General features: G+C 42.3%; 2 protein-coding genes and 1 long non-coding RNA gene across 7 annotated transcripts; 1 reads left to right on the forward strand and 2 right to left on the reverse strand.

The window, feature by feature from the left end:
- Positions 1-2,515, reverse strand: LOC149988604 (uncharacterized). Its single transcript, XR_016504323.1, has 2 exons — positions 1,063-2,515; positions 1-720 (listed from the first exon to the last, which is right to left on the reverse strand). It is a non-coding gene; the product is annotated as an uncharacterized LOC149988604 (long non-coding RNA).
- A 3,139-nt stretch (positions 2,516-5,654) lies between these two features.
- LOC112284923 (uncharacterized) lies at positions 5,655-17,299 on the forward strand. Of its 4 annotated transcripts, none has more exons than XM_024525309.3 (9): positions 5,655-6,114; positions 7,834-7,911; positions 8,902-9,142; positions 9,395-10,189; positions 10,387-10,951; positions 11,497-12,155; positions 12,659-13,258; positions 13,506-14,145; positions 14,337-17,299. In XM_024525309.3, exons 3-9 carry the CDS (start codon positions 8,978-8,980, stop codon positions 15,524-15,526), a joined length of 4,614 nt encoding a protein of 1,537 aa, XP_024381077.1. In that variant the 5' UTR covers positions 5,655-6,114; positions 7,834-7,911; positions 8,902-8,977; the 3' UTR covers positions 15,527-17,299. The 4 variants fall into 4 exon arrangements, with proteins under 4 accessions (XP_024381077.1, XP_073391511.1, XP_024381079.1 ...); XM_073535410.2 differs by having other exon boundaries at positions 8,984-9,142; XM_024525311.3 differs by lacking the exon at positions 7,834-7,911 and having other exon boundaries at positions 5,976-6,114.
- LOC112284925 (glutathione S-transferase T1) lies at positions 15,809-18,157 on the reverse strand. Of its 2 annotated transcripts, none has more exons than XM_024525313.3 (6): positions 17,924-18,157; positions 17,504-17,577; positions 17,233-17,293; positions 16,960-17,090; positions 16,478-16,704; positions 15,809-16,281 (listed from the first exon to the last, which is right to left on the reverse strand). In XM_024525313.3, the coding sequence occupies exons 1-6, from the start codon at positions 18,013-18,015 to the stop codon at positions 16,123-16,125; spliced, it is 744 nt and encodes a 247-aa protein (XP_024381081.1). In that variant the 5' UTR covers positions 18,016-18,157; the 3' UTR covers positions 15,809-16,122. The 2 variants fall into 2 exon arrangements, with proteins under 2 accessions (XP_024381081.1, XP_024381080.1); XM_024525312.3 differs by having other exon boundaries at positions 15,809-16,293.
- Positions 18,158-18,716: the final 559 nt, after the last annotated feature.

Raw genomic sequence — 18,716 nt, forward strand, 5'->3', positions numbered from 1 at the left:
TTGCAGAACAGGATGAAGAATACTTAGAAATTGAAGCAGCCATGAAACACCGACCGCCTGCCTCTTTTGCATAATTGCATCAAAACGTGCATTTCTCTAGAGTCTATTCAACCACTAGTAAGTGAAATCTATGCTATAATGGGTGGCCAAAGCAACTAACAAGTGAACAATTTGCATCACCCGCAACTACCAGTATGAGAAATTTGACTGCCTCCGCGATCCCCTTCATTTAATCAAGTTATTAACACGTCCGGGCATCCCAGAGAAATATGTACTCCACATTCAAGCTTCCGGATATCTCTCACAATCGTAGCTCCTCCAACACAAGAATGCGCTTCAATGCTCATTAAGTACTTAATGAGCTAAAGTCGCATTCTTTGATATGCAACGAGTTCACAATACGGGAGAAATGAGAGTCTGCACCCCGTCACCATTTAACGATTTTATTTATCTGTCGAGACCAATAGCGACCTCTTCAGAAACAGAAAACGTGGTAATAAGAGCATCACCCTTACCAGTAGTAATTCCACTTCAATGTTTGTACGCCATTAAAATTGCGATCCTAAATTAGAAAAAAACACAATTCTACGTATATTTGTTTTAAGTACGATACCCAAAAAACACTCGTTGTGGTCAACAGTAACCTGACCATCAAAATACCACTCTTTGACCTCCAATGCTGCACTTTGCTGGCTAATATGAAGTTGCTTGAAATTTCACCTGTACCATCAATCAAAGCTCAAAATTGAGAGAGGGAGAGAGAGAGAGAGTGAGATCTAATTTTCCCAACGGTCGTGAGTAATGTATATAAAAGCGAATATGGGCGCAGGAAAACACTGAAACATTCTCACGCATCACAATACCGATTGCCTGACAGGTTGTCAAAGCAATCATGGGGGTATCTCCCATTCCAGACTGAGCATGAGCAATCGCGTGGCGACCACCGCTGATGGGCATTACTGCCTCTACAGCTAGGTACCACACAGATTTTCGATGCCGTACGCGTGGATTCCCCAAAGCAACTCCTACCCAACACCCATTCAACCAAAACTACAAAATCACCTCCTCGCCTTCAGCCGCCTCAAAGACAACACGCTCGTCATCGTCGTGCATGGCGGATCTCACACCCCCAACTCGCAAAACCATCAAACTTACGCGAACCTCTCGAATCAAGGAATCATAAAAGTTCCCATCTGCAGTTCATCATAACAAGAAGGAGAAATTCCCACGTCCAATCCAGCACCACGAAACTCCCCGCAACGGGATCGAGTTCCCTTGCAGCTGCAGACTTCGAAACCCTAATTCGGAACGCCAACCATAATGGATGAAAATATTACATCATTCATCATCTCTCCTGTGCTTCCAAGCTCATTCATGCCTTAAACTATTTTACCTCAACTATGGTGTTGTCATACTGAGTCATGCCTAAGTCCATTTTGTTGTCTCAGCCACAACCCCAAAAATGGACTATGATGAGAAGGAGGTGGAGGAGGGGCTGGTGGGTAGATATCTGTGATAGTGGAGGAAAACATGGGCAGGGGATGAAGACCCCCCCTGTCAAGCCACTTAACAAGGCCCATTGGAAGAACAACAGCCCCCTTCCAAAGCCCTAGTCTACACCACCTTGAGTCACGCTTTCAGTATGTGACCCCCTTGGTGGTTGGTGTCCTTCATGAGTGAGGTTGGTGCTTGGGTAATGTCCCTCCCTTGCTGGCCCCAACTCTACCCAACCCTCACCAAGAAGGAACATGGCCCCTCCTCCATTCCTTGTTGTGGTGGGTTCTTAGTCATTTTGGGTATGTATGAGACTTAGAGGTGTGGGGCAGTGCCAACCCCTCCCAAATGTACCACTCAAGCATGGATGGGTTGCACTGGTTTACAAAAAGTCAGTGGAATGATCAAACCTAAGACATAGATAAGTATACATTCAACTTGCTCTCTATCACAGGGTTTTTGACCTAGCTTCTATCATGATCATGCCCTAAGGGGACTTACCCCTTCCACAAAGCAACCCACCTGGTGGCCCTTCCACACTTCTACATGCTGGCAATTGAAGAGACAAAGGAGCCTCTTCCCTTCACAGAGGTCCATGTCCACTTTGCCTGTTCTCTTGTGCTGAAGGAAATGACCTCCTTGTTGAGGTCCCACTAATGAGGTCTGCCTACTCCTCTTTTGGTCTGAAGAAGACTAATGGTTTATGGGAGAAGCCCAAACTTGAGAATCTATTAAAAAAAACTTAATCCATCACCAATTATCAACTACAACAAAAAAGAATCAATGAATTGTGATCCAGTTCAAGTATGTGATGCAAATTTGATTTTTGTAATTATCACTTGTGTTTTATTCTTGTAATTAATATATAATAAAAAAAAATCTGCCAATATATTAGACAATATGTAATATATTCATTTAAAAACCTAATTATTTTAAAATTTTATGGTACTTATAATTTAGCTAAGGATCTTTAACCTTATAAATCCTTCTAAAAATAAATAAATAAACAAATTAAGATCATAGATATTTTATTTTAAAATAATTCATATGTATAAAAAAAACTTTGATCACAGTCACAAAAAAAAAAAAAAAAAAAAAAAAAACAGAAATCAAGTTCACTAAACAAGATATCATTTAAAATTAACATTTCTTAAAAGTTTATTGTGTATTAAAGAAAGACAAATTGCACATTTATTTTGTAACTTTAATTTAGAATAAGCATAATTAATTTATAAGTCTTTCCAAAAAAAATTGTGGTATCATGAGTCCTTTTCACTAATCTAAATTGACACCATATTTAAAGAAAATGAAAACAAATTGTACTATTCCCAACAAGATGTGATTTACTCTCATAATCTAAAGTATTTGCAAATTGGTGTCTTTCCTTGAAACTTGCTGATTGGCTGAAATATTCAGTCTGTCCTTGAAGTTCATTGATTGGATGAATTTTTGAGCCAGGAATATAATTCTTGTTAATGAAAGTTAAAGAATTTAAATGAATTTGGCAAAATTCATTTCTGAAATTATTGAAAAGAATTAATCAGAAACGAAGTTTTTATTTTCAATGTGCATGACAGGTTTGCAATTTCTTTAAATTCTTAAAATAAATTGAAACAGTTGGTCCTTTCTCTGGCAAAGTGATAATACATGTTTAAAAATTAGAGTATACCATTGTAAAAAATTATTTTCAAGTTCTTTATAAGTAATTTAAAATATACATTCTAACAGAGTCTTCTCAAATTCTAACTTATAGAATAAATGTTACATATTCATATATGATTGTGTATTTACATGTATACAATTCTTTAATAAACCACAATAAACATGTTTAACTTTTATAAAATTGCAATTCTCAAGGGCCATTTTGATGACTTTTTGAATAAAAATAATATTTAAATCAATGTATTTATTATTATAATAATCCAACTAAAGCTCATTTGTGTCATATGTGTTTTCTCATTTGAGGAGGAAAAACATTTATACATGTTCATGGTTTGTGTGGTGCCACTTAAATGCTTATTACAGTTCACTTTCCTTCATCTTTCTCTCCTACCTCATTGTGACTGGTGTTCAAATAACTCAATGAGGCTACAAAATTTGTGGCACATATTTGAATCATCATGAACTTCTGACATATGCTCCAAGAGACAAGACTTATAATTGTGATTGATCCCTGAGTTGTGGTCAGTGGAGGGTTCAAGCCAATCACATCACAGGGGTTTAGAAGTCCAGGTCAGCATATATTTGGTTGGGTGGGATGAATCCTACTTGGAAAAATGGCATAACAGGCCATGGGTCTGGAATGTTGCACTGTGGCATCCAACTCAACTTCATGAAGCCTTTCCACCCTTCACAAATTCTGCACCCCCCATGACAGTTCCACAAACTCCCACCACCCAAGGTCTTCACCACTTTGGGCTTCTTCTCAAAGCTTGGTCTATTTGGACACCCATCCCCAAAAAAAGCTTGGCCTGTTGATATTCTTCTGGCCTTCTGATTGAAATAAGAATTTTAAAATGCTATTAATTCTTCAATTTCTTTTGTGCATGGTTGTGTGTTTAACACCATTGCTCAACAGTAGAATTTGCTCAAAGCCCCACATGAACAACCTGTTTAGTGCACATCAGGACAATTTGAATATGGAATCATTGTAACCAAAAGTATGGTTTCAACACCAACAGTAGGATTTTGAAACATAAAACCAACATTTACAAAAAGAATGTCATGATTTTATATTGAAACTTCTCCCCTTTTATCGTGTAATTATTGTAAGAGCCTACACATTTATACAAAATACAGATGGGTTTTTGGTGCAAGATACAAACAAATCTTCTCATTTATAAAAAACTGTTCTTTTGTTTTGAATATCAACTTGGATATACAAAAGTTGTTTCTAAAGCAATGTTACAATTTCCATAGTGTCTCAATGGTCACCAATGGAGCACACATGAATTTTCTTGTAAACATGACCACAATCTTTTAAATTTTATTGTAGCTTTGACTTCACTTTACAAGCAATTCACAATTGTCACAGCCTGCCACTTATTTCTTCTGCTAACCTTTTCATCCACTCCATCAACTTTTACCCCCTCAGCATCCATTAATATTGATGATAAAATAGACAGAAAAGTATCCCAAAATTCAGATTAAAGAATATGTGAAAAAGATGTAGAGGAAGAAGAAGAAGAAGAAGAAAAGAGTCTACCAGATCCACTCCCCCTTATTGAATAGCCTGAATTCATGCCAATGAAATTAGAATTCCAGTATTGCATTCTCCTCCTCCTGACCTTGCAGTGGGAAATAAGCTCTATGATGACAAGTATTGAAAGGGCTGGAGGTTGGAGGAGTCATGCCCTGCTCCCTTACCAGGGAAGTGAGGTAGGACCCTCCCCACCTTAAGACATTCCCACTCATGATCTGAAAAGGTTGAGGGTGGGGGACATGGCTGGGCCGGGTGGGGGACATGGCTGGGCCGGGTGGGGGACATGGCTGGGCCGGGTGGGGCTGTGTTGGGTCAGGTTGGGTCAGGTCAGGTCTCCTCCCATGCCCTGCCTTCTCACAGGAAGGCAGTGTTGCATTGCATAGATCAAGGGGGCAGAGGAGGTTGCATGACAGCCTGAAATCTTCCAGGAATCTGCTTTATCTTTCCCACCTCACTCCCCCACTTCCCCTGGAGCTTACTTGGGGGAGGGGGGGCGCCCCCAGCTAGAGGCCTGCTCCCATGCTGACAACCCATGCAGTGCTGCTCCTCCTGGACATTGATGCTTGCACACATCATCATCATCATCCCACGGCTACCACTGCCACTGCAAGGAGGTCTGCTCCCATACCCTCCCTTCCTCCCAAGGAGGCCTGCTCCCATTCACCTCCCTCCCTCCCCTCCTCATGCATCCATGCATGGATGCATGCCTGTGCAAAGAAGCCAGAGGTGGCCCCCCTCACAGTGAGGAGACCCATTGTCCACAGTGAGGGAAATTAAAAAAGAGAATGGCTCCAGTTCTGCCTGGCTGCCTGCCTCCCTGCCTGCCTGCTTGCCTGGCTGGCTGTCTGTATGTCTGTCCATCTGTCTATGTATTTGGGGTCCAATGCCTCTAAAGACCAGCAGAAACCAACAACAGCATCTAGTCTGGGGGAGGGAGGGTGGGGAAGGGGGGGCGGGAGAGGGAGGGAGGGAGTGGTGGAGGAGGAGGAGGAGGAGGATGATGCCGGATAAGTTACCGTGGTCAATGATGGAGCCGAAGTTACCAGCCACGTCATGGGGGGACATGGCAAGGCGGAGAGGTCTGAAGGAAATGAGGTCATGAGCACGGGCATGGATATGCTCCGCCTTCCAGCAGCTCTCTATTCCTCAGTCTCTCTCTCTCGCTGGGTGTGTGTGTGTCTCTGTGCGAGCAAGGCCAGCCTCCGCTGATCGGTGCTTTCATGGCCCAATATTCGCGTCATTGCTCCGCTTTTCTACGCTTCCTCGCTCCCTCTCCATCCTGCAAGAATCCATGACTGTCTTGCTTGCACGGAAACTTGTGAACTCGGCGTGCAATTTGCTCTTGATTTGACCAAGAACCAACAGTCGACATGGCATCATGGGCTAGTGGAGGACGTCTACACTTGCATCTTCTTCAGGTCAGTTGTTGAACCGCCCTTTTGCTTTGATCTGGCTTTCGTGTGTCTTTTCTTCACCATCACCGGGTTTATGCTCCATGCCAGCGTGAGTTCCTGCAGAATTCTTTGTGTTTTCTGATTTGCAGAGGCGAGACTTGTGTGCGTGATCGCGTCGTGGATTCGGGTCTAGGGTATTGGAAACGGGATTCTTGTATGAAGAGCGCAAAGGGAAAATTATTGGCTTCGTCGTGGCCGTTAGGATGTCTCAATCGGGGCCGGGAGCATTCTATGGAAGGGTCAGACATGAAAGACCCCTTGGAGAATTTTTTTGGTAGCATAGGAACCTTCGCCAAGGAGGAGCTTTTCTCTTTGTTTTCGTTGGGAGGAAGTTCTTTTTTCGATTTTGCAGGTTGCATCTACTAATCATAGGCAATGAGGTGCAAAGCTTCGTATCTCAATTGACTTGAGGATTTTAGTCCGCAGTTATTTGAAATTCTTGAATTAAATCGGGTAATACACTTGCTTCTGCGTCAGAAGATCTTTTTTGTCTTATTATCTGGCTGAAGAATATATCGGAACAGGCTCGTGTGTCCTTGCAACAGCAGTTTTCACGGTATTATCGAGTTCATGGTCAATAAGTTTTGAGTGATGTATGAAGAGGCAGTTTCTTTAGTCCCAATGAATTAGGGTTAAGTGACGGAGAATTGTGACAATAGCGAAGAATTCTTTTCCTTTTCGCTTCACTTCGTTGTCTTTCGTCTTTCTCGCTTCTATTTGCAGTCGTAAGCCGTGTAAAATAGAACCAGACGTTTGAGCTTTTAAAACTTACAAGAAGAAGAAGAAAGTGCGCTCGGTTGCACTTTTGCGTTCATGATCGTGGAATCAGCTCTAAGTGAATCCAATTCAAAGTTGTAATTCTATTTCTTGCAAGTATAAAACAATTTCTTACAAAATTTCTGATTGTCTCGAAATCGTCTTGCCTTGAGTTAAGCCTTTGGTTTTGTCCTCTTGCTTGGACTCTAAGGATTGCCAGCGTAGTGCCTGCTCCCTGGAAAGTGCTCATACCGAGCTGCAACATGTCTGGATTTGTACGTGAGATCTCCGCCAGGAGAACCGCTGAGAAACACAGTTTTCGAAAGCATTTCACAGATTATGCGGAATCTCTGCAAGTCATAATTAGAGTCCTGTAAATTGGGAGACATTTCTCGGATTCTTGTAGTTAAGAGCCTCTACGAAGTAGGTAGGAACTTTGAGAGGGACTGGACTTGAGTACATTCGGTCACAAGGCTTATGCAACGATCAGTAGCGTCTACGACCATCCTTATCTCTGTACGATGTGATCATACACATTCATCAATGCCACATGTGGTGCGAACTTCTGTTGTCTTGGTAATTGCCTCTGAATGTGGCTTTGTGGGGAGATGCCTCCGCGTCTAAGCTTTCTATGCCATAGTCTGCAACCTCACTAATAAGTTTTAAAAATCAAGAGGAACCTTATGGAAAACATAGATCTATGAATGTGCAAGACAATTGCAACAGCGAGAATGCATTGTTTTGCATGTTGCTTACCTCTAGTGACGAACTTGAATAATCTGTTTATATTGAGTGATAAGTTGTTTTGTTAACTTGCAAGTGAAGTGCTTTGTTTACAGTAAATGACATGATTGTCGTTGTAGTTGCCTAGCTTCTGAGAGTATTTTTCCAATCATTTCTGATAAAGGTCAGTATTGATGGTTGCAGGAACTCTTGTAATTTATTTTGGAATGGAATGCAGGATCACGAAATGCTGTTTCAGTGTTGATATTGCGCATGTACTTGGTAGTCACTCCTCTCTGCGCTTTTAAAATTTCTGAGCGTGGGTGTAGGAGAGTGCTCAAGCATCACGATTGGTACTAATTGTGAATTGGCTCTTATGTGTATGTGACATCATATGCAATTCGGGTGCTTGCTTAGTTTCTAAAAGAGTGGCAAAGATTGTGATTCAACACAAGGACTTTGAAATTGGGTCTTTCAAGAATTTTTCCTCTGGACTTGTTCCACTTTTTTCTATTTTACAGCTAATTTGTCATATCATTTTTGGTGATTGTTCCAAGAAGGATGTCCTAAACATGATATATATATATATATATATATATATATATATATATATATATTTGTGTGTGTGTGTGTGTGTGATGCTTATCCTCGTTAGGGAGTTCACGTGACGGTCTGTTCTTTATTTGAAAATTGTCAGTAGAAATTTTCTCATCCTAGCAGGCTCTGTAACGAACTCATCTTGGGAAGCAAATTAGGTTGGTTGGTCTTCTCTTTGATGAGGAAATATGCTTGTTGTATATTGTCCAATTGCCTTGAGTGTTGTAATTTTTCGAATTGGTAATGAAGCATATTAAGCTTGCTGTGATGTAATTTTCGGAAAGCCTCAGTTATATTTTGGAACGTGTATTTATGACCAGATTCCGCGGTCTGGCCTGCAAACCCACTGATTATGGATGCATAAACATATTATTTGAGAGGTTTTTGTTTCTGGAAAGTGCTTGTTGCACACAGTTGTCCACTGGGATGAAAATGACCAGGAATTCCCTCGAACGTGCAACTTTCTGTAAACAATCTGCGGACGAATTTACAAGTAGTGGATTTTAGCACTAGGTATTAAAAAATGCTGATGGTGTAACCGATATCCATGTCATTGAAACCTTCTTCAAGAAATATATAGAGCTGTGTGCTAGTGGACGTTCAAATTATGCTTTTTTCGCTCATTGTGTTCCTTGGTTAACCACGGTTTCTAAGTGGAACCTCTACTTCTTTCAGAGATGTAAATAGAATGGTGAGTGGCGTGGATTGACGGCTGTTATGAATCTCAAACTTATTGGTTAGCCGGTTCACGATGAAGACAGACCTCGAGGGGCTCAGGCCTTGTGCGTCATTTACGGAGACTTGCGTCGAGTCTCATGGCGCTCAATGTCAATTGAATGAGGATCAGTCGGTGGGAGCCCCTTCTTTTCTCAAGATGATTCGTGACAAGCATTTGCCCAACAATGCAGGATTTGTTGTAAGCATCCTTTGCTCTGAATCCGCAATTTGCAGTCAGTCTATCCTCCTAATGGAATAACGGTCCATTTTGTTGGTTAACTTTGTAAGCTTACTCTGTGACTTACACTTCAAGACCGCTAGGGTAATTCACGAGTTTCCTGTAGTCCCTTAATTTTCTCGACACAGTTCTTCAGAGAAGGACCGAAACACTATGCTTGGGTTTGGAGAACTTTGTAGACCTTCATCTCAGCGTTGTTGATGTTGCTTGCAGCGACTACCGAGCTCGTTTATGGAACAGCATGGCCCTAGGATTGGGAATGTGGTGACTCTGAAGGGTCCTAGTGGCTGGGTTGGACAGGCGTCTGTTTCCAATGACGAAGGATTTGCGTTTTGTGGCGGATGGAAGCAGTTCGTTGTTCACCACAATATTGGTGCAGGCGACTATGTAGTGTGTACCCTCATTGCTGACTCGAAGTTCTCTGTTAAAATCTACAACAAGTTTGGCTGCGAGAAGGATCATCCTTCTCATGCACTCACACCTGAGGGACCCAAAGTGCATCTTTCGATTTTCAAACCCTCGGAGGGAGGTCGTGAGTTTTCTCTAACAAATCTCGGAGGTAAACGTAAAACTTTAGATGAGGTGAAATCTCTTTCTGGTATTGGAAAGAAGTTGTGTATGCAGCAGCTTGGCCTTGAGAGGTCGATAGTTGAAGAGGGGAATGCCGAGATCGAGACGAAGCTACATATTGCATCTGAGTTTAAGTCTGACCACGATCCTGATCCACAACAGAGTGTAGATACGGTTAGAGCTTCCACACCTGTACAGGTAGGGCCTTTATCAGAAGACTATTCCAGCTCAGAGTCGGAGAAAAGAAATGTGGAAATGGAGGAGATCGATGATATCGATGATTGTAACAAAGCGATTGTAAGAAAGCGGGCTCATCGAGCAGTTTATGAAACCGAGATGCGGAGGTTTATGGCTATGGAAGCTGCACAGGCATATGAGACGGCTAACCCAAGAACGATGCTTGTAGTGAACAAAACGGCGATTACCAAAAGTCAATCGGTAAACTACGATCTCTTATTGCATAGGTTTTACTCATTAGTACTGAACTTCAGAACAGGTGTTACATTTATTTTTGTCATGCATGTGGTACGTGTCATTTGCCATGTGCCATGTATATTATGAACATTAAATGATTTCTACTCTGTCTTGCTCAATTTTGGGTTTGAAACGAGTGTGATGGGGGATGGGAATTGCAGTACTTTTCTTCTGTATTCGCTCGGAAGTGGTTTCCAGAGGAGAGAGCACAATTGCTCTTAATTGACGACGCTGACAATAAATGGGCTGTTACGTTTATTCCTACTGCATCGCACATGGTTCTAGGTGCTGGATGGGCAAAATTTGTGCGTGATAATAAGCTTGAAAAAGGAGACGTTGTTGTTTTTGAGCTCAAGAACCCAAACACTCTTACTCTTACGGTTCATATCTTCCGCGTCAAGGATTATACCTTTGTCAGAGTAGCTAATCTCGGCAGGACCAAACATCCTGACAGTAGCATGGTCTCCACCCCTTCTAAGACTGACAACCTTTCTGGTAATGCACGAGTGAAGCACACAGCTGAAAGTCGAGAAGATAACCAATCTCCAGGTACAAGTGATATAACTGAGCTAAAATCACAATCTCCGATGGCACCTCAGTACGCTGCTGTTGCAAAGTATTTTGCCAATCGAGCCTCACCATCCATATATGGCAATCAGAAAGTCTGTGATGGCGTAGTGCAAGAGAGTGAACCGCAGAAAGCAAACGAAACCAACAGCACGGCAGGTATTTCAGACCCCGTCCCTCTGAGACATTAATATTCAGCGTGTTTCTTCATAATTGACCTAGAACTTTACAAAGTATGCATTTTAATGACCTCAGTAAGGACTAATTTGAAGAAGAGACGCATATAGATCTAGAAAAGCATTTCCAACAAATAGTGCACTGTTCATTCTAGTGCGTGTAGACTTGATCAGAGTTTTCCCCGTCTTTAGAGCCTTTGAAGATTTACAAATCATTGGGCTGTCCACTACAAGAAAGATTGAGCAATTGATACAATTGTCTGATAAGGGCTCCAGAACGTATCCAAGTTGATGACTTAATCGCAAGACTATACAGTAACAGAAGTTGTTAAGTGTTTCGGGTATTTAGATCCACATGTGATAGTGTCTGATAACTTTTTTTGGATCAAAGATACAAATTTCTGATTTGCATGTTTTTTGCCTACTACCAGTAATCAATTGCGAGGTGAGTTCTGTACAAAATTATGGGTCAATGTTCTTGGAAGCAACTTGTAATTCGAAGTGAAGCAGCTGGTTGAAATTGTGCAGAGGAATGTGGAATTATACGACATATTGGAGAGTCATTCACAATATCAAAGCAAGGACTGCATTTTCTGATGCCAGGATCACAGTCTAGGGAGAGAGAGGAGACATTGGTGGAGTTGAATGATAAGATTAGTGCTTACTCAACGCAGAAAAATCTTCAAACAGCAGCACCTTTCACTGCATTGCCAAGCGGAATCAGTGAAATTCAATGTTTCTACTCTCCTGCAACGCACTCCCCACAACAGCTACAGTCATTGTTAGCCCAGCAGGAGCAGATAGCTGATGGTATGCCTGCACATTTAGGTGGGACTGTGTTCTTGGCTCCTCAAGGTCAAAAACCATGTTCGACGCAAGTGCAAGACAGGACAACTATTATGAACTTGCAGCCAAATCAACCTCTTGAAACTTCGCAACTGGACGAAAGCCATACTGGAGTTACTGTTCCTCCTGGATTACCGAAAGAAGTGGAATTTCCCAGAATAATGAAGGACGATCCACCTGCAAGACCTAGGGAAAGGTGGGAAATTAAACCTCGACGACCTCGGCCACCAACAGATGCTGAGAGACAGAGGGCAATGGATGAAGCATCTGAATTCTGGACACCCAATCCTCATGTTATGGTTGTCTTGAAGCCTTCACAGGTCTATGCGGGGTTTTCACTGGTAAGTATTTCTCAATTTCTATTCAAATTTGTCCAATAGTTTCTGTCGTCGATTTAGGCATGGATATTTGATCCATGAATTTCTGCATTCGTAGATTTTACAGCTATTTTCAACATAATTTTGGCGTCCTTCGAATAAAAGAAACGTCGAAGTGCAATTGTGTAATCAAGTCATGGTATGAGGTGATGATCCAATTGTGATACAGTGAGCTGCTTCCTGTATTGCAAGAGCTTGTTCAATGCTCTGAAGATATGGATGTAAAGTGTTGTTGTATTGGGTTTTGTGATAAATCATAGCATGTTCACAAACGAATTCCATGTTGTTAATTACAGTGGTTTAGCAATGTTCATGCAAGATAGAAACGTCGAAGTGTTCAATTGATTGCAGGATATGCGATGAGTTTATTGAAGGATTAAGTTTATGTTCGGAATCATAACACAGAATAAAGTGAATGGATTGCCATAATTACAAATACGCTCTCTTAAATATGATTTTTATGACAGACATTAAGATGCGCGGCCTTGCCTGATGAAACAAGAGATGCGACTTTGGTAGACTCAACCGGCCAAACTTGGATGTGCAAGTGGCTTGTAAACCATTCGGGGAGGCGGCTGAGCGCTGGTTGGAAAAGATTTGCAGTCGATCACCTTTTAGAAGAAGGAGATGTCTGCGTATTTGAGATGATTGATCGTATAAACCTTACGCTGTTGATAAACATTTTTAGGATTGAGTTGGATGATCATATCTCAGAGCCAATAGAAATACGAAAAAGCGTGGAATTGCGAAGACCTCCTGCAGATCCCACAAAGAGAAAACGAAAGAGTAGAGCAAAACCAAAGGGATTGGGACCTCCTGTACCCAAGTTGCCTGCATATAGTGGTTGCCGAATGGAAAAGCTTGGAGGGAGTAGTCCGTTGCCAAGAGGAGCTAATGTGCTGCCCAATATGCCAAGCTACAAATATACAGCACTTCAGTCCCGGAGACGCCCTGTGACGATGGAGGAGAGGAGGAGGACAGAGCTGGGTGCGCGGAACTTAAACACCAAAAATCCAAGTGTGACAGTTGTCATGCGAAACTCAAGTGTTTATTGTCACTTTCTCGTGGTAGGCCCCTTCACAATTTTATAGTGACGTTTTTTCCGACGACAGCGTAATGAACTCCAATTTCTTTGTGGATATTTGTAATAGTCTAAAAGTTGCCCCTAAGATGTGCTTTTTGACTGATTCAGAGGTGAACCCTTTATGATGATTAGTGAACCCGATGTGACTCAGTTAAGTTTCAACAGTCCCTTTGTTTTAAATAAATAAAAGACAGTATCCTTACAACTAGACTTGACTGGTTGTGTTGCAGTCTATACCAAGCGCATTTGCTAAGCAGTGGCTTCCAAGGAAACTTGTTAGAGTGACACTCGTGGATTCAGGGGGTCAGAAATCGACCGCACGCTGGGCCGGAAATCGAAAGAAGAGTGCCTGTTTGAAAAGCTTCAGAGAATTTTCCCTATCTCATTGTTTGGAAGAAGGAGATGCTTTGGTGTTTGAGCTCATGGATCCGAATCCAAACAACCCGGTCTTCCTAGTTCATGTTTTCCGTGTGGTAGAGCTACCAAGTACTCGAATGTCGCCCAAAGACTGGGAGACTCATTATAAGTTGGATGTCATGATAGGTACGATGAAACCTGTAGTCCCTCTTCAAGCATACCAAAGGCGCTATGATGGTCAGTCTCGCATGCTGCAAGCGAACCAGCCATTAAGTTCAGGTTCTGAGGATGAACAGGATGAACCCTCTGGAGTATCATTGCAGCCTCCAATGTTGTCTGAACTTTCTCCAAAATCCAAAACGAAAGCTATCTATTCGGCCCTTGTGAAAAGAAAGACTATTGGTAACAAGGAAAATGGATACTCAGATCCCGTTCAACATGACTTAGGAGAGGATACTTCTAGTACAGTTGAGAAACTGGCTCACACAGCACAAGGGCAGATTGAAAACTACGGTAAGTCTCCGAAAAATAACTTGCACAGAGGGTGCCCTGCTTTAAATTTATTATTATTTGTTAATTTACTTTTTTAATCTTTTATTTGAAGCTTGTTTAGTATGATATGATATATATGGGTATAATGTATTGACTTCGTACACTTTCTGAAATTTGTATTAAGAATTTTTAACTCTTGGTTTTGTTTGCAGCGGATAAAGCAACCCATATTTTCCAATTAGAGAGGTTGGGGAGGCAGCAAATTTCCCGTGATATTATGCCTATCTTTAAAAAAAATCCCAGAATTGATGCAGATGGGCCTGAAGCAGTGATTGCTGGTCTCTCTAATCAAGCATGTAGGGAGCAAGTAGAGCATGTTCATGACAAACCAGATTCAAAGGCAGGCTTTCATGCTTCCCATGTAGCTGACGATACGAGCCAAAATGCAAAGAATGTTAAGCCAATGGTCCCAAAAACACCCAAGAAGGAGCCACTTGAGGAAGTTGGTCCTCCGAAAGAGGGTAAAAAGACTAGGAGAAAAACTACTCAACGCAGGGAGGGAAGGGATGACTTCCTTCAAGTGGCAGTTGGAGAAACCTCTAATTGGGAACCACAGGACTTAAATCTTAGTCGGCAAGAGAATATTGAAATCAGTGATGTCCTCAGGAAGACACTGCTTGGGAGTGAACCAAAAAATGGAGTTTCTCAACCTTTAGTTCCATCAACGCATGAACTAGAGCTGCTCCTCGATTCCAACGCCTCGAGACCAGACCCTCTTTCAAGAACGAAAGATCTCCAAGATAACAAGCGTTTTATTTCAGGATCAAACTATCAAGACCAGACAGGCATGCATGGAACGGAACACTCAGTTCGAAACCAAAAAGTTTCAATCGCAGCCGACCAGCAGACTTTGGACAGAGTTGGGGCTGTCGAAAACGAGCAATGGTTAAAGCCTAAACCAGAGCCCGTGCATGGTGGGGATATCGTTCGAGGGATGAGATGCGAAGGTGGCAGCTGCGTTGAAAGTGGACAGCTTGAGGTGCCTCGACCAGGGAAAGAAAAGGGAGGCTTGGTGAAGGTCGATACTACAACACAGTTCAAGCAGGTATTCTTCGGTTCTATTATTGATGGGGTGAGATCGGAAGTGGGAGCTCATAATTCCGATGCAGAAAGGAAAAGACTGTGTCATGTGGAACAAGGACTGACCCCAAAGACCAGAGATCGGGTAGACAGATGGCAATTCTTGCAGCCTGGGATGGTCGTCAATTCAAATGCAGACAAGAACGTCCAAGCTAGTAATAATAATAATAACAGGATATCCTGGTTCAACCACCCGAGCATTGTGAGTCAAGCTGGTAAAGCACAGGCAAGTGCGACTTGGGAGAAGAGAAGGGAAAAATAATGTATCTCTTGCAGGAAGCATTCTCATTTACGTAGATTTGAATGCTCCATGTGTATATATGAAAGAGTTCTAACCGACAGGAGACTCATCGTTTCAGAGACCAAGCATAGTCACTACAGCTCAATGGCACTTGGCAGGATCGTGAACTCATTCATGTCAGTCATCCTGAGGTTCATATCCCTATCCAGACGGCCAGATAGTCATACAGGTACTGTTGAAACCATGCCACGAGATGAGTGATATTGCGGATAACACTGTAAATTTATTCAACCATCTGTTAGATTTTGTTATGTATAAATTTTATTCCGAGAGTTTGAAAAGAGAGATTCAGTTTTGAATATTCAATAACTAAATTAACTGTACATGGCCATTTATTAGTGATCAGACATACAGTGGCGATGGTATTTACTCCAGACGATGTGCCAAACTTTTAGCCACCCATTTGTAATATACCGGGGTGCAAACATGTGCCGTAGACCAACATAGATGTTTGCCTGAGACAGGCGGTTCAACATGTTACTGCCCGACATCAATGGCTCAGATCGTCAAGTAAAAGAATGTCCTTTGGTCCAAGCCCAGGGCACAGTTGCTTGAAATTAAAAAAAATTCCCTTGTGCACGGAGCTCTTCAACATGTTTGCTATAATTGAAGATGGCCTGGTGCACATCTGTAAATTCGGGATTTGTAGCATCTTTAACATCCGCCATCCATGTTGTGATCCTTTTGCGATGTTCCAGCATATTCTTGTGATCATCCTTGTCAAGCAACTGAATTCAAGTGAGCCCTAAATTAATCAAAAGAAATTCCAAGCACCACGTAACTTGATTTACATGCAATGCCTAAAAAGACGTTGCAACGACGGTGGAATTACGTCTTCTAGATATGGAGATCTCTTCGAATCCCAAAGTTAGTGCATAGGCAAGTAACCAGAAATGAATCAGATTTAGTTACCTGCAGTTGCGTTAGCTCACAGCAAAGGCTCAAATCTGCTATGGACACTAGATCAGCATTGTGCAGGAATTTGCCGTGTTCTAACATCAATTCTAGGGCGTCGAGGATCTGTGGTAGAGTCTTGGAAGCATCATCTGCCAAGGATTTGCGAGTCTCTTCTCCCAGATTTGGGAAGAAATTCTTATGAGCAGGTACCTTCACCAACACACGGTTTATGACCAATTGACCTGTCATGTCCAAGAAGTCAAGACCATGAGCTCCATGAGCACCGCAGGGTTCACAAAATTCTAGCTAGTTGCTGCAATGCTTGTTACTTTTAAACGCCAATGAAATTCAGTCGTCATCAGAATAGCTCTTCCTGCTGATAGTTGGTAGGAGCTGCCAATTTGGCATAAAGACGACTGAGCAGTCTTCATGGGAACAAGTTCCTAAATAATAGAAAAGGGACATGTGTATGAAACATGAAGCATGAAGTTACTCACTTCCATATTTTCGAAGATTCAAGTGATGCCAGTCAAGAGCAGCATCAACAAGTGCACGTTTTTGTGGATCTTTGGGATACCAATGATCAGCCACATTATGCGTGGTAGCCAAGTATCGCATGATTGCGTGGCTGCATCAAAGGTACCAAGCACCAACTATTACGAGTCATGAATTATTCCCTTGTGGTGGTTACTTGAAACGTGGGGAGCTATGACTCAGTTCTAGGAAAGAAGCCCACTACAGTAAATCGGAACAAGTGAAGGATTCTGAACCTCTCATGTAGCTTGAATCCATGGTCATCAATGCAAGGCACCAAGCCCATGGGGTTGATCTCTGCCACCCCCAAGTGTCAAAGAGTTGTTTGTTAGTGTTCAGCAGTGAGTAAAAACTTCTTCACAATCGATGCTGTACAGGATAATTGTCTTTCTTTTCCAACTCTCAATCGGGCAAGATTTAAATAACATGAGCCGTAACTCAACTTAGCTGTCGTCTCTGAACAAAAGAACTAATTTGAGGTTATATAATAGTGACAAGGTTTCTCACTTCTGAACTCCGGGGTTCTGTTCTCTAGTTTTCTCAGATCAACTCCAATTTCATGGGCTTCAATTTTGTTAACCCTGGATCAAAATCAGCAAAAGTGAACATTCATCCTGCGAACAAGAGCTTCTTCGAACTAGCAGCCACCACTTGCTCTTGCTCATATTTGCATAAGAGAAGCCATTTCGACATTGGTAACATGATTGAGTTTGTGTAGAATCCCAAGGCACTCTATCTGCTACTGCTTCAATGTAAGGCCACCAAATTATATATGTTTGCAAACAAAACCAAACGTACAGTTAAAATGTAGAGCAATTACTCACATGTATCTGAACGACTCTACCGTTTGAAGATTAGTCTGCAAATCTGTGTCTGGGTGTAGCTAAAAGGTCTGTTATGCGCACCGGAGGAGATTCAAACACTGACCTGCAGAAGATGGTGACTGCCCTAGCTGGCTGGGATCCGAGGTCCACATATAGCTTCAATCCCCCAGTTTCATTCGCATTATCGAGCGCCATGGTTAGCGGAGTTCAAAAATAGAGCACGAAGGTGTAAAAATCGAACAATCTATACGATACGCTTGTTTCGGGGAGTGGACACCCGCATTTGTAGCAGAGCAAACTACAGATGGATTTAGGCAGGGCTTGGAAGGTGGTCGCTCTGGTGGCTGAGTTCTCGGTTTGTCCAACTTGACGACTGTGTGAGGATCGAAACGCAGTCGTCGTGGCGGGCCAGATGCAGACACCCAGCCGCCGAGGGACAGCTTCTGCTTAATCGTACCGCCTGTGCTCATGTGATGCGTGTGGAATGCGACGCTAGTGCGTCACATTGAGCACTTTCATGCATCAGCTGGGGCACATTGCAACACTATCTGCTCAACTGACCCCACGCCTGCTCGATCGATCCTCTCAGTGTTGGCCTTCAACACCAATTGTGCCTCTCAGAGCATGAAAAGTAGAATGAGAACGACAATCGTGACAATCATAATGCAGCCTTCGAGGATTCGTCCCCACCATCCCCAATCACAACCTGCATAGCAGAATGTCACGCTGCTAAAGATCACCCGGAAATATTCTGAAGAGGCTTTTTTTTCCCTCCCTTTTCGGTAGGAGTTAGGTTTTTAGAGGAAGTGCCTCGTGGATACATGTATTGGGTTTCAACGTTTGAAAGTATTGGCTGGATCCAGGGGTCCAGTAAAACATATGGGAGAAGGTGCATT

This window comes from Physcomitrium patens, chromosome 7 (genome assembly GCF_059467195.1).
Source record: "Physcomitrium patens ecotype Gransden chromosome 7, ASM5946719v1, whole genome shotgun sequence".
In the NCBI taxonomy this organism is placed as follows: Eukaryota; Viridiplantae; Streptophyta; class Bryopsida; order Funariales; family Funariaceae; genus Physcomitrium; species Physcomitrium patens.

Coding starts and splice junctions, on each gene's coding strand:
- LOC112284923 (XM_073535410.2), top strand. Junction 12,156..12,658: donor TCTATGCGGGGTTTTCACTG/GTAAGTATTTCT, acceptor TTTTTATGACAG/ACATTAAGATGCGCGGCCTT. Junction 14,146..14,336: donor AGGGCAGATTGAAAACTACG/GTAAGTCTCCGA, acceptor TTTTGTTTGCAG/CGGATAAAGCAACCCATATT.
- LOC112284925 (XM_024525312.3), bottom strand. CDS start 18,015: ATGGCGCTCGATAATGCGAATGAAACTGGGGGATTGAAGCTATATGTG. Junction 17,294..17,503: donor CAGAACCCCGGAGTTCAGAA/GTGAGAAACCTT, acceptor TGGGGGTGGCAG/AGATCAACCCCATGGGCTTG. Junction 17,091..17,232: donor GGATTCAAGCTACATGAGAG/GTTCAGAATCCT, acceptor CCTTTGATGCAG/CCACGCAATCATGCGATACT.